Genomic DNA, 15,179 nt, shown 5'->3' with positions numbered 1-15,179 from the left:
CAAGCGTTTGGATGCTGCATCCCCGTAGTGCAGGAGATAAACGTTGAAGCTCATATGCTTGTTTTCCTGGAAAGCCTTCACAAGGCAACATCCTTCTAGCAGCAGTGAAAATAATAATACTGTCCTTCCTGAGAGCCGATTCAATCTAATTGAAAGTTTACTGTTTTAAAGATTATCTATAGTGCTCCTTGCCAACAGGGATACTACAAGGAACTGTTTAAAACATCTAAAGAGAAGCGAATTGAACACCGCCTTCAGCATACATTAGTGTTAGTAGTAAATGTCACACAAGTGTCTCTTCGTGAGCCACAAATATGCGAGCGCAGAAACAAAAGGAAAAAAATTCGAAGTGGCGACATCTGAGTGCTAGATGACGTGACTAGGAGAACTGCATGGCGCTTTTTATTTCTGTGCAGTGGAGCGAGCCTCTGGCAGTTTGTTCCTTGCAGGGGTCATATTTGGGACGAACAGCAACGCTCGTGGGGGCTCAATCGTCGTCTCAGCGACGCGCGTATTTTCCAAGGCACCTTCCTGTTCGCACCTATAAGGTAACCGCACCGCCACCATTGTCTCTGCACCTCCCCCCCTCTTCACTGGCACCCGGCGCGAAGTTCATTGTTTGTTCTGGGGAGAAGGTGTCTCCTCTGAAAGAAAGACACCCGCAAGCGCTTCTTGCGCGGTACGAAAGCGACAGTTTTACGCCTACGCACACAGCGACTGGCCAAACTTCTTCAGTCTCGGCAGGAACGCCAAGCGACGTCTTCACCATGACAGAGCACGAGAATTTTGCGGCCTCTGCATCAGGTTCCAGCTTCGCAGCGAAGCTTTTGCTCCTGGCACTTGCCTCCGCAGTCCTCGCAAAGGTCGTCGTTGCCTTGGCCAGGTGGATGCGTATGTATTGGTGCCTGCGCAACGTGCCTCACCCTAGGGAGCGGTGGCCGTTCTCTCTAGCTTTGGACATGTGGCAGAGCCTGGCCAGAATGGACCCCAACCTCGAAGTCACAGCAAGTAAGGAATGACAGGACTACTGAAAGCGGGCAAAGCCGAGGAGTAATCGCAGCTTCGCCCGTTATCTTGCGCTCAGTGCGGTACTGCATTGTAGGGAGTGCCGTTAGAGCTCGCGCTACCTCTAAGGCGTGCCTTGTTAACCGTCGCCGGTATGTTTAATTTCTTTTATGGCATTTTATATATATGATAGAATCAGTAGATACTTAGCAGATAAAATCTGCGCATATTTGTTTTTATAGCGTGTATAATAATCCAACACTTGAAGGCGTTTAAGAAAGAAGTCCGCAGCCGCAGCAGTAATGGAATTGGCAATCAGAATAGCTGCTTTTTCTTATACTGCGGTTGCCACCACGCCTTATGGTATGTGAACGATGAAAAATGCAATAATGATGCCTTCAACTTCATACAGAAAAGCAGAAATGATCCTTGCCGTCCCTTTCATTGAAGCCAAGCCAACAATTTGTCGCTGTTTCTCATGAGCCGTATAGTTGCCGGTAAAAAAAAATGGAGACTTTTGTGAGGTCGGAAACTGTCAATTATCCTTCCATATGCATTGCAATGTTTATAACGTGCCTTTCGCATATCCTGCTTTGTTTCTGGCGCATTAATGATGTTCCATACATTTTAATTTCATTTTGCTTGTTCTGCTTAACATCCCAAAACGGCTCATGTTATGAGGGACGCTGAAGTTGCGAGGTGTGGATGATTTCGATCATCTGGAGTTTTTTAACGTGCACCTACAGTTCTCAATCCACTGGTGTCTTGTGTGTCTTCTTAATCAACATAACTGAGCTGCGCAGATTGAAGTTTAACCAATTTGTGATCCCATGACCTTCAGCCTACAATCAGTCGGAAACTACGCTAGCATCAGTTCACATACAATTCCCACATTATATAGCTGCATTTCACAGGGCATACGATTAATCCTCCCGCGTTTTAATGCTTAATCCTGGTGCCCCGTATTTTTCAACGCAGTATGTGTCTATATTTTTTGTGGATGTCGGTATTGCCATTTGCATCCTTGAAGGATTATGCTGATGTTACTACTGCATCTTTAGCTGCACAAGGAGCCTCAGAACTTGCGATGTGACTGCACAGGGCTAAACAAAGAGTGATGCGCATTTGGATTTTAGACTTTAAATCGATCAAGGGAGAGCTCACCTCACGAACGAAGTGTTTCCCAGGTGTGGTTATTAGCAAAAAGATTCAGAAGCCTCTAACTGATTTCGCTTAAGATAAGTTCATTGTCTTGAAGTACAGTGTCGCTACTTTGTTCCATCTGAGAAATGAAAATAAGTTTCAAGGAATCAACCAGGCAGGGTACGTGCTCTCCTTAGAAGCATTTGTCATGGTTTATCTTGTATGAATGCAGACAAAGAATACGTGAGAAGCTCGACTGGAAAATAGAATGTCTGAGTCGCACTCCGGCACAAATCTAATTTCGTTGTTTAACCTCCATGTGGCAGTAAATTACTATCGACAATGCTGAGTTCACAGGAACCTCCGGAAAAGCGATAATAGCAGAGTTGTGAAGGCCAGCTGCCCCGATTGCTGCACATCGTAGAAATTAAACATCACTGGGGAAAGGGGAATGCAGTAATTTTCATTTCTTCATTTCTTATATTGTCCGTTATTTGCCGTTATCCGTAACAATATAACCGTTATTTGGTTATCTAGTTCGGAACTATTAAATGTCAGTATTCTTAATCAAAAAGAAATTCAGCGAACAGAAATGGATTGAAAATTCATTACAGTGCCTGCAACCAAACTTACCTGTCATAACCGTCCAAGAACACTTCCTCTGCCACACAGTTTTCGTTTCTTATCAGTTAAAAATTGACTATGATAGATGAGTCCTACAATGTTTGCTTCTTAATGTCCCACTGGCCATGAAAATTTCATGCCCACTAAAGACGTCTAATTGCTGTTGGGCAAGGCGCCAGTGCCAACGCCGTATACTGTAAGCTTTCTGCTCTTTTACTTCGTGCTGCCGTCCTTACAACGACCGACGCTGCTCGCGCTTCGAAATCTACCCTATAGTTCGTGCTGCAAAATGCCTGAGGCAAGCCGCTTATAGTCGATTTCATTTACATTCCTTCACTTAGACATTCTTATGGACGAATCTAGAAAGAGGTATTCGAACCTTCAAACGCAAGAAGCGAAGGAGCAAAACATCATCTGCACTTGATAGCTTAGCTTACATGTTGTAATTGCTTTGAAATGTCGATAGTGCCTCATTATGATTATGTCAGCTAAGAAGCGTTAGACGTGGTCTGACTCAGAAATCATGTCACCTGTCTGGCAACCAGCAGAGACCTGCAAGTATTCTATGTCATAAACAAATGGTAAGTGCAATAACGGCCGCTAGATCTCCCGGCTGTGGTGCAGTTGTCGTTTCCGCAGGCAGTAGTGAAACAGGAACCTTTTATTTTTGTGTTTTTCGAACGGGTTCAGCTACTTGCACGCTGTCTGACGCAAGCTCTACGTTGAACAGGTTTTGGGCCTTAGAGTTTACAGTTGCGGCGTCCTCATTCTTCGTGGCCTATATCGCGAGGTATCGGTAGGGACAGTGCCCGCATTAAGTGCAGGTAGGAGACAAGGCTCGCATAAGAAATGTCCCTCCTACACCCGCCTTTCATAACTGGCAGTGTTCACATTGGTAACAGAAATGTTGACGCCTTCATTCTCTTGAACATTACACGAAATTAACCGACAGCAGATGTCCGACAAGATGGTAGCGAGATCGGTAGTCGGCAATAACACACCTTGTATGGAACAGGGTGAGTCTATAGCAATGCCTTAAGGTCGTCACAGAAGTGCTGATAGTGTCGCATAGGGCAACAGTTACCAGACAGGCTGCAGGAAATTGTTTTTGTAAATGCCTTTGGGGCTGCTTCGACTTCCACTTGCCTACGGCGTTCATTGCACCGACACACTCGATCGGCAGATATCGCGGGGCTGGCACTATGAAGCTAGCCTACCTTAATTTCAGCGGCATGCGTCAGGTTTCTTTGCGCCATTTCCTCTTTTGTGCCTCCTTGATGCCACGCACTGCTCATTTTTGAGATCGATGCATCAGAAAGAGAGCTGCGCAATGCTTCCTGCTGCCCAATCGGAGAGCCTCTGACACTCCAGCTGTCTCGGAATGTTGTGTTACACTGGCACACTGTTTGAAAATTGTTTAGTTCATTGTACTTTGACCTGTAAATTTTCGCAATCACATTTCTAGAGAAAATTTCTTGGAAAGCTTTCAGTCTGAGTTATGGCACCGAAAATTGTACAGTTAAAGGCCACAGAGAAAGGAGAAAGTCTACACCTGCTGCTTATTTTCAAATTAAACTTCGCTTGCTCCCTGCTGCATCAGTTGCGTGTTCTTGTAGAGCGTTTCTCCTTTTATTGACTTCCTAAGTCTTGCTTTAACTTTAGTATTTTCTATCGTACAGAAGACATTTTCCCGCAGAATGATAGAATTTCTGCGAAGATGGTTTCCTGTTTCACTCTGCACATGCACATAACGACGTTGGACTAATTCCTACTGTTTACACTACATTCTTGGATTAGCCTGAGCAGTCGGACAGGTATGCTGTCATTTCTACACGCATCAATAAGGAGCTCTGAGTGTTGAAAGGACACCGCCACCACAATAATGCTAATGCGCATTATGCAGTTTCTTACTTTAAGACGATATCGTTTTGTGCGGCACAAGGGTTTGTGGCATATAGAGAACAGAGCGCACTTTACGTGACGCCGGCTGGATGCTCTAACATCTGTGACTGTATACAATGTGCACTGGAGTTTTTGTTCATTATAATCAGAAATATTTCAAAGAATGCAGGAATGAGACATAGTTAAGGGTATATACCGTTAACGATGTCTCATCCCTAATGGCGTGTGACTACTTCTGCCAATTTCTAATCGAGCCCCTAGTTGATGACTCTAATAACTGTGACAATTTGATAACTAGAACGTGCATGCAAACTAGCGGATCACCAAATTATAGGGGATAGAAATTCTATTCTAAGAAAATAGCATGCCGTTGTGGCATACAACCAAAGAAATGAGTAGAAGCGTCATTGCCTAACTTTGCTAAGGCAAAATTCGCACTCTTCAGCGGCTGGGGCTCATAGGTTAAATTTGACGGCTTTTATTCTAGATAGGTAATAGCATTTATTTGCACCCCATTAAGAAGGCACAACCGCTACGTTTGACCGTCTGCCTGAAATAAGACAAGGGAACCACTCAGCCAAAATCTTTTGCTACCACTTACTTTTAGAGCAACACATTCTTATAAAGAATAAGGTCACCATCAAGGGCGCTCCAAAGGGCAGCAAGGGCTCTTTGTCTTGTTGAAAAGTGGCTTTCAGTTCCGCCTCAACAACTGAGAGCTTGCCCCAACACCTATGGGTTTTCAACCAAGCATGTCCCACGAAACGATACTGCATTTGGCTTTGATAATGACAGGGAATATATTTTCCTTCCGCAGCGATGAATCATGATTTTGCCCTCCGTGATGTCGTCAGACTTCCCTGTCTTCCACTTGGAATAAAAAGCCAGAGATTTAATCAATCAGGAGGCTCTGAATATTATTCTACTGAGGATAACCGTATTTCATCTATCAGCGCTTATGCTGCAGTCCATTTTCTTCACTTGAAATAAAAATGCCAAATTACGAACTCTTAATAAGGAAATATTAATGGCATGATTTCGATATACTTCTCAAAGCCATTAACATCATTGTTGCATAGAACCATTTGCAAGTTTACAGTAATCGTTGACTTTGAAAGCATTAAAAGGGGGGAATGGGTCAACTGTACTGTTTTAATTAGTATTTCCACCCTTCTTTATAATTTTCATCTGTCTACCACTTTGAAGCATTTTTGTAGAAAGTGTATCTGTGCAGGTTGTGGATTGCTTCCATTAAGAGTGTGTTGCTCGTTACGCCACTTTAAAAACGGCTCACTCTTAAGACTGCCAATGTCTCAATCCACTCAATTCATTTCATCGCAAGAATGTAGTTCTAGTGACTTGTATATCTACTTAGCAGCCTTCTCTAACAGAAAAGCTGTTCTTATCAGGCCAAAACTCCCTACTGCAGTTATTTTTTTCGTTCATTGCTGTCCGGAAGTGCGACGTCTGAAAAATTATGAAGACAAAACGAAATATGTCTTCCGTGTGCTGTACAATCTTAGTGCGCGTTAAACCCCCAGTGGGTCAAAATTAATTCGGAGTGCTCCACTAGCGCGTCCCTCATAGCCTGATCCCCTTCGGAACGTTAAGCCCACATAGCATATTTTTCACAAATATAACAGGATTAGCGGCCTTGTTCCATACAAATGCGAAAACCTAAACTAGACTTAATGTGTTACTTCCTTGTGTGAAACGCAGAAATATTTAATTATTTCGAGGAAATGTTCAAGACAATATGCGACCAGGAAGTCACCGTTGCCTATTATGGTCCTCAACCATTCTTGATTGCCACGACGCCGAAGGCCATTGAAGTAAGTGCGAAAAAAAATATATTACAGTTCTGGCTTCGTTTTCTAACTACAGTGCTGTGTATTCAGATTTTTCCTCTTTGCAGCCGGTCCTCACAAACAGTCAGAACTTGAACAAAGCATTTTTGTACCAAATGATGAGGCCATGGATAGGAAATGGAATTCTACTGATGTGAGTGTCTACTGCCTTTTAGACATGTCTTGTCATGCATTATACGGCTGTTGTAGACATTGTAATCAAGTCTGTTTCTGGCTTTTTGCTTCTTTGTCGTAGAATAAACGATTATATAAACTAGAAATATTTTTTAAATCTTTTGTTGATGACAAAAACTTGAGCCCCTAAATCGAGAAAATACGATTGCGACGTTGTTCTTTACGCGAACAGATTACAAAGTCAGCACGCTCAAAATACTTTTTGTTCAGCGCAGTGGCAATGTTCAGCAGTACTTCCCTGCTAAATAAAGCGTTTTGAAACAAGCACTGAACTAAGCTCGGTGTGACCACGAAATCCAAGCAAAACGCTACAATGACTACAAAGCCTGAGTGAAATGTCGCAAACTGGTTTTCATTTCTGAGAATACCTCGGTACAGCAAAAGCAGGGTGCATGCTGAAATAATGTGAGTGAGTATATTTTTTGTACTCTATTTATTCTGCCATAACATGTCCGAAAAATGATCTCAAGAATGTTTCGTGCCATGTTGTAGCTTTTCACAAATTTGGTTTTAATTTATCTGCTGCTGGCTTGACTACTAAGTCTAAACATGTAGCTTTCCATTTCCAATGATGATCCGCCTTTGATGCTCAAACCGCCAGGTATTTAAATGCCTGCGGCACTGATCAGATTTTTTTTTCCTCAACTACAGCGAGAAGAGCATATGGCGACCCCGTCGCAAGCTGCTCACCCCAGCCTTTCATTTTCGAGTGATGGACGACTACGCACCGATCATGAATCGCAGAGCTCGCGAAATGGTGCGCAAACTGGACGCCGTGGGAACGGGCGTTTTTGACGTACTGCCAATTGTGCGGCTTGCAGCGTTTGGAATACTTTTCGGTAAGTCGCCATGCATATTTTTTGTAGTCTCCTTGAGCTCATTGCTCTCATGCATAAGTTCGCAGAACTTTGCTCAAAAAACGTCTGGCCAAGCTAGAAATAATGAAGTTTCTGCCTATATACTCTCTCTCTCTCTCTCTCTCGTGTTTCGCTCGATAGCGTTAAGCGTTCCGTGACGCCGAAAATCCAGGGTCTCCGTCATTGGCTTTGGTGTTGTTGGCAGTACGGTGCTTAAGTGCTCCCGCGCCCCCGCTGGAAGTGCATTGAGGCACCTTACCTGGTATAAGAGAAAAATATTGATTGGACGACAGGGGCATGACGTCCCATTAGCGCGACCTTGTGCGGGAAATTCAAACACTGGTTGTTGTTAACATTTGTATCCACACAGCTCCGTTTATGCGTAAGTCACACGGGTAATTATTAACAGATAGACACACACACAGAAAGCCTGGCATTGATATTGTGAAAGAAGGCCAGGTCCAGACGGCAAGGTCGGGAAGGCAAGGCAAGGTATGCCGTGTCAGCGTTTAATCTGATGGAGAAAACCAAAGCGCGCGCCGGAGCCGGCGCCGCGGGACGATGATGATGGTATGTACAAGAGGAAGAAGAAGATCATGGTATGTACAAATGAAAGAAGATCCGTGGAGGGCTCACACAATCTGACCAGGGGGTCGGAAGCGGCCAGCCTGGCCGCTCCTAACCGACCGATGTACCACGGCGCACAAACGGCTTCAAGCGAGATACATGAACAATTTCAGTTCCACGGTGGCGTCGGTCGGCGGGGGGATCAACAAGTGTGACTTGGTAGTTTACTGGGGAAGTTTGGTTGATTACCTTGTAGGGACCAAGATAGCGGCGCTGAAATTTATCACTAAGGCCACGGGTGCGCAGTGGTGTATAGAGCAGTACTTCGTCACCAGGGCGAAAAGAGACCACGCGATGCTTCGAATCGTAGCGACTCTTGCGGTCTTGCTGGCACGCTTCTGTGTTGAGGCGGGCAAGATGACGGCATCTGGCCACACGGGATAAGAACTGGGCTGGTAATGATGAGGAGTAGTCGGGCGTAGAGAAGAAGGAAGTGTCGAGGATTGTAGTGGGAGGACGGCCGAAAACGAGGAAAAATGGGAAGTAACCGGTAGTCCGCTGCACTGCAGTATTATAGGCGAATGTGACGAATGGTAGAACAGTATCCCAATTTCGATGATTCGGTGTGATGTACATGGATATCATGTCCGATAGGCTGCGATGAAATCGCTCAGTCAGACCGTTAGTCTGGGGATGGTAGCTTGAGGTCGTCTTATGGAGGGTGGATGACGTACGAAGAACTTCGGATGTGACTGTCGATAAGAAGGCCGTCCCGCGGTCACTTAGAAGCACCCGAGGAGTGCCATGACACAATACAATTAGCTACCTCTTCAGCGGAACCAGTCGGTACAGGGGCCGTTTCAGCAAAGCGTGTAAGGTGGTCGACAGCTGTTATAATCCAGTGATTGGAGAGAGGTAGGGGACCATATAAGTTGATGCCGACTACGTCGAATGGTGTGGCGGGACAGGGAAGGGGCTGTAGGAGACCAGCGGGGGAAGAAGTCGGCCGCTTGCGACGTTGGCACAGGCGGCAGGAAGCAACGTATTTAGCTACGGTGGTAGACAGGCCAGGCCAAAAGAATCGTCTTTTCACGCGGTCGTATGTTTTGTCAAAACCAAGGTGACCTGCAGTAGCGTCATCGTGGAAAGCCGCTAGTATACGTGGGCAAAATACACGCGGTACGACTGGGAGCCAGCGAGTTCCATCAGAATAATACACCTAGCGGCGTAGTATGCCATCTTCAAGCTTGAAATTGCGAAGCTGTCGGCGAGGCCTAGCGTTGGGTGGGTTCGAAGCGCCGATAAGGCGGTCGATGATGGGCTGGCAGTAGGCATCAGCTGATTGCTGTGAGCGGAGAGCGTGCTTGTTCTCAGAGCCGTCAAAAGAAACTGCAGTGATATGCGTCGGTGGAAGCGATGATCGGCTGTGGTCAGAGGTGGAAATGCATTGTGAAGAAAAACAACAGGCTGATTCCGAAACCGGGCAGCGAGAAAGAGCGTCGGCGTCTTGGTGTTGGCGACCCGATTTATAAACCACGTCGAAATGGTATTCTTGCAGGCGTAGAATCCAACGGCCAAGTCTGCCTGTCAAATTTTTCAGTGAAGATAACCAGCAAAGAGCATGGTGATCGGTCACAACTGTGAAATGCCGACCATATAGGTAACGGCGAAACTTTTGAACAGCCCAGACGACGGCGAGACATTCCTGCTCGGTAATGGTGTAGTTTTCCTCAGCTGGAGTCATGGTCCGACTGGCGAAGGCAATCACTTTCTCACGAGAAGTTGCATCGCGCTGCAAAGGACAGCGCCAATACCGTGACCACTGGCATCAGTGTGTAGGATGGTAGGAGCGATGTCGCTGAAGTGGCCAAGAGCTGGATCTGATGTGAGGGCATGCTTTAGGTCGTTAAAAGCAGTGTTGCACTGTTCAGTCCACACGAGAGGGCTGCGCGCTTTAAGTAGTTCATGAAGTTGCGCAGCAATAGTTGCAAAATGTCTTATAAATCGCCGGAAATAGGACGCCAGGCCGAGAAAACTGCGCAAGTCTGTAGTCCGTTGCGGACGAGGAAAGTTCAAGACCGCGATTATTTTTTCAGGCTCTGGGCGAATGCCGTCATGGCTAACCAGATGTCCCAATATTTAAATCTCCTTCTCTGCAAAGTGGCACTTCTTGGTGTTGAGCTGAAGGCCCGCTGAAGCAAGACACGTGAGGACTTCATTAAGGCGCGTGAGATGGTCGGTAAAAGTTGACGAAAAGATAACAATGTCATCCAAGTAACATAAGCAGGTTCTCCGTTTGAGGCCACGAAGTACAGTGTCGATCATTCTTTCAAATGTTGCGGGTGCGTTACAAAGGCCAAAGGGCATAACATTAAACTCGTGAAGTCCGTCGGGAGTAGCGAAAACGGTTTTTTCTTTGTCGTTCTTGTGCATAGGTATTTGCCAATAACCTGAGCGGAGGTCCAAGGTCAAGAAATATTCGGCGCCTTGGAGAGAGTCAAGGGCGTCATCAATACGCGGCATCGGGTAGACGTTTTTGTGGGTAATTTTGTTTAGTGCGCGATAATCCACACAAAATCGTACCGATCCGTCCTTTTTTTAACTAATACTACTGGGGAGGATTATGGGCTTGTTGATGGATGAATAATGTCGCGCGGAGCATGTCACTGACATTTTCTTCAATTACTTTTCGTTCCGAGAGAGAAACCCGATAAGGTCGTCGGCGTACAATTGAGTTACCTTCGGTAAGGATGCGGTGATGGGCAACACTAGTCCGTCCCAGTGGTGGGGAAGTGGCATCAAAAATGGCTTGGTGGGCTTGAAGCAATTGCAGCAATTCTTGTCGTTGGTGCGGCATGAGGTTCGGATTGATTGTCTTCGACAGCATGGAAAGAGAGACTTGCGATGAATCACATTGCGGAGGTAGCGGGGCAGTGAGCACCGTCATGGATATAGGGTGAGCATCCACTATGCATGACAGGGGAGTTCCTTTAGTCAGCACGAGGGATTCACGGGAAGTGTTCGTGGCAGCTACTATCGCTGAGCTGTTGCGGAATCGTACAAGACTTGATGGGAAGGCGATTCCACGTGCAAGATGACGATGTGATGGTGCGATGAGTACATCCCCGTCACTGATGTGTTCAGAAACAACGGTAATAAGTGTTTCGCACTGTGGAGTCAATACAATATCAGCTGCGGCAATGAGGGAATGATGCCGTGCAGAAATGTCAGATGAAAAATCACTGTCTGTCATATCGATAACACGGTCACTAGAAGAAATTAACGCTGAAGTGCTTGACAAAAAATCCCATCCAAAAATCATCAAATGCGCACACGGTGAAAGCACAGCAAACTGCACATGGTGGCGGACGACGTCTATAACAACTCGAACTGTACACTTTGCTGAAGGGTGCAGAGGGACGCCATTTGCTCCAAGATGTTCAGGTCCATCATATGGTGTCGTTACTTTCCGCAAACGGTGGCACAAATCAGCATGAATAACAGAAAGTGCAACCCCTGTGTCAATCAAAGCTTCGACCGGTAATCCTTCAGCTAAAACGGAAATCATAATATACGGGCGATGAGGAGGACTTTTTGTAAGTTCGCAAAGTGCAGTTTCACCTCCGGAAACTGCATCGCTTAGTTTTCCGAATTACGGACAGGAACAGTTGTTGCTGGTCGAAGTGGCGAAACAGAGCGGCGGTATGGGGAAGGGGACTGGCGTCGGGATACATGAGCCCCACTTGGTTCAGACGAGGATACCGGCGGTGGAGAGAATCGACGAGGTTGGCTGGGAATTGGTCGTCGCTGGTAATATGCAGGTATGTCACTTTCGAAGGCGTCATAACAACGTCGCTCGTTCTGAATGCGTCGGCGACAAAAGCGAGATATATGTCCTTGAATTCCACAATAATAGCACACTGGGCGAGAGGGGCGCCAAGGTGCGTAATAGGGTGGTGTTGGTTGAGCCGTCGTCATGGCGTTGATGTGGTTGTAGGGTGGTGATTGGGGTGGGGGAACAAAAGGAGGAGGGGATGCAGCGACGTGAGCAGAAGTCGTTGCTGGGCGAGGTTCAGGAGGATCAGATGTGACAGAGTGGTTGATAGTGGCAAACTCTTCTTTAATAATGTGGGGGAGGCCGGCGTCGTTAGAAGGAGGAGACGAATGATCGCACCCGTGCCGGCAGAAAGGGCTGAGGGCTTGGAGCTCCTCGCGGATTATCGCTCAAATCATGGCTCGTAGATCGAGGTCAGTAGAGGTAGGGGCAGTAGTGAAGCCGGGCTGCAATCGGGAGGACTGCAGCTGGTCGAGGCGTTGGCATGTCGTTATAATAGAATCAACACTTGATGGATTCTGGGCAACTAGGGTGTTATAAGCCATTCAATTGATTCCCTTCAAGACATGGTGTACACGTTCAGATTCCGGCATGGTGGGACTGATACGCCGGCAGAGTGTCAGCACGGCCTTATGTATGACGCATAGGACTCATCGGGACCTTGACGGCGGGTAGCGAGCTTGTTTCTTGCGATCTCCGTCCGAACAGCCGGGTCGGTGAAGTACTGTCGGAACTGCTGCTTGAAGGTGGGCCAGGCCAGTTTGTGGTGTGGGGCTCGCGGTTAATAAACCAATTTCTGGCGACCTCAATAAGGTAGAAAGATACGTTCAGAAATTTCAAAGCATCATCCCACCTGTTGTAGGCACTGCAGCGTTCATAAGTGTCAAGCCAGTCATCGACGTCTTCGTCGCGACGACCAGCGAACAGCGGCGGGTCGCATTGTCGTGTGGGCACCATCGGAGGCGGCGGTGTAGCCGAGGTAGAGGATCCGGCCGGGTCGGGACTGCTCTCGGTTGACATGACGATGGTAGTTGTTAAACGGCAATAGGAATGTAGCTCCAGCGAGAGGCAGGGCACAAGGCAGCAAGGGGATCGAATTTCGCCTCCACCACTTGTGAACGAAAGCCAGGTCCATACGGCAAGGTCGTGAAGGCAAGGCAAGGTATGCCGTGTCAGTGTTTAATGTGATGGAGAAAACCCAAGCGCGCGCCGGAGCCGGCGCCGCTGGACGATGATGATGGTATGTACAAGAGGAAGAAGATCATGGTATGTACAAATGAAAGAAGATCCGTGGAGGGCTCACAATATAAATAGATGGCTATATATATATATATATATATATATATATATATATATATATATATATATATATATATATATATATATATATATATATATATATATATATATATATTTATATATATATATATATATATATATATATATATATATGGCATTACATTGAATTCGTATAAGCCGTCGGGTGTTGCAAAGGCGGCCTTCACTTTATCATCTTGATGCTTGGGGATCTGCCAGTAGCCTGATCTTAAGTCAAGGCTGGAGAAACATTGGCACCTTGTAAACAATCGAGGGCGTCGTCAATTCGAGGGAGGGGATACGCATCTTTGCGAGTGATTCTGTTTAGAGCACGGTAATCTACACAAAAACGAACCGAACCGTTTTTGTTTTTTTTTTGCACTAGCACAACAGGCGATGGCCAGGAACTGGACGATGGGCGTATGATGTTGCTAGCAAGCATGTCAGCAACATTTTCCTGAATACCTTGCGCTCAGTTGAATACACACGATATGGCCGGCGCCTAACTATGCCTGATCCATCAGTGAGGAAGCGATGCGTTGCTGCAGCGGTTTGACCCAATGTACCGGAATTGACGTCGAACGAGTCTGCGTGCTTGTTCAATACAACGAGCAATGCGTCTGTCTGGTCTGCTGTCAGGTCGGTGCTGATTGTGTAGCGAAGTGCTGCACTGAGCGAGGCAGCGGATGAATCGGAGCGATCGGAGGTGGAAATAGGAAGAAGAGTGACAGGCTGGGCGGAAGCAACTGATGAAACAGTAGTGCCGCGACGCAGAAGAATGGGCTCTGATGTGGCGTTGAACGCGGCGAGAAGAGAAGAACCGCTGTAGAAGAGAAGAAGGGACACGATGATGATAATACCTCTTGACAGGAGACGAGAGCTGGGTGCAGTCAGGACGTCGCCATCTGTGACGGCGTCAGAAGTCACAGATAGAATACCTTCGTTGCCCGGTAGAGGACGTGATCAGCAAGCATAACTTAGCGGGAAGAAGATGGTTCTCTATCGGCAAGAATGTTGCATTCAGTGACCTCAATTGTGAGAGGGGAACACGTAATGACTGCTGAGGCATTTTGGAGGAAATCGCAGCCGAAGGTGAGTTGATAGATACAGGAGGATAGGACAGCAAACTCAGTGAAGGGCAAGATGCCATCAATGGTGACTCGGGATGTACACGCTCCACAAGGGTTAATATTCTGTCAATTTGCAGCCCGTAAAGGAGGACCTGTGTAAGGTGTGCGCATGTTTCGCAGTTTTAAACACAAGTCAACCTTCATAATAGAAATAGCGCTGCAGGTATCAATTACAGCTTCCAGTACATTTCCTTCAACGAATACAGTCAGCATGTTGGATGGGAGCAAAGGAGGAATTGGAGCGACGGTTGGCGGTGAAGTTTTACCTCCGGAACCTGCACAGGTTAGTTTTCCGTGTGGCGGGCAGAAGCTGAAGATGGAGGGCGAAGGGGCGATGACGTCCGGCGAAAGGGTGATGGGGAGCGACGACGTGATGGCCGTGCTTTCATAGACCGATCAGGGGAAGTCGACGGAGAGGAAGAGCGACGGAGGTCATTATCGGTTTAATACTGTCGAGGAGGAAGCTGGTACGCGTCGTCATGTCGAACGTACCCGTAGCTAGCATGCTCATCTCGCTGTCGTTGGCGATAGACGCGTATAACATGGCCCTGGATGCCGCAGTAGAAACATGCTGGACGAGGTGGGAGAGGTCGCCAATTACCATACACCGGTTGTCGCGGGGACAGGACGGCGAGGCTGGGTGGCATAGGCACGTGATGGGCAGGAGGCCAAAGAGGAGGGGCCGCAATGACTTCAGCATACGTTGGAACGTAGGGAGGGGCTGGGGGTTCTGTAGCCATGGGACGATTGAATGAAC

At 46.9% G+C, this 15,179-nt stretch overlaps 1 protein-coding gene across 1 annotated transcript in view; it reads left to right on the top strand.

Moving 5' to 3' along the window:
* The first annotated feature begins 645 nt into the window (after positions 1 to 645).
* Positions 646 to 15,179, top strand: part of LOC146203482 (cytochrome P450 4V2-like) — a 32,767-nt gene continuing 18,233 nt past the window's right edge. Inside the window, exons 1-4 of the mRNA XM_084585705.1 lie at positions 646 to 1,008; positions 6,394 to 6,506; positions 6,590 to 6,675; positions 7,368 to 7,555. Coding sequence (XP_084441831.1) covers positions 768 to 1,008; positions 6,394 to 6,506; positions 6,590 to 6,675; positions 7,368 to 7,555 — 628 coding nt within the window. The 5' untranslated portion in view covers positions 646 to 767. The remainder of the gene's footprint in view (positions 1,009 to 6,393; positions 6,507 to 6,589; positions 6,676 to 7,367; positions 7,556 to 15,179) is intronic.

This window comes from Amblyomma maculatum, chromosome 1 (genome assembly GCF_055883805.1).
Source record: "Amblyomma maculatum isolate TAMU_Amacu chromosome 1, ASM5588380v1, whole genome shotgun sequence".
Lineage (NCBI taxonomy): Eukaryota > Metazoa > Arthropoda > Arachnida > Ixodida > Ixodidae > Amblyomma > Amblyomma maculatum.
This window is presented reverse-complemented; position numbering and strand designations above follow the sequence as displayed.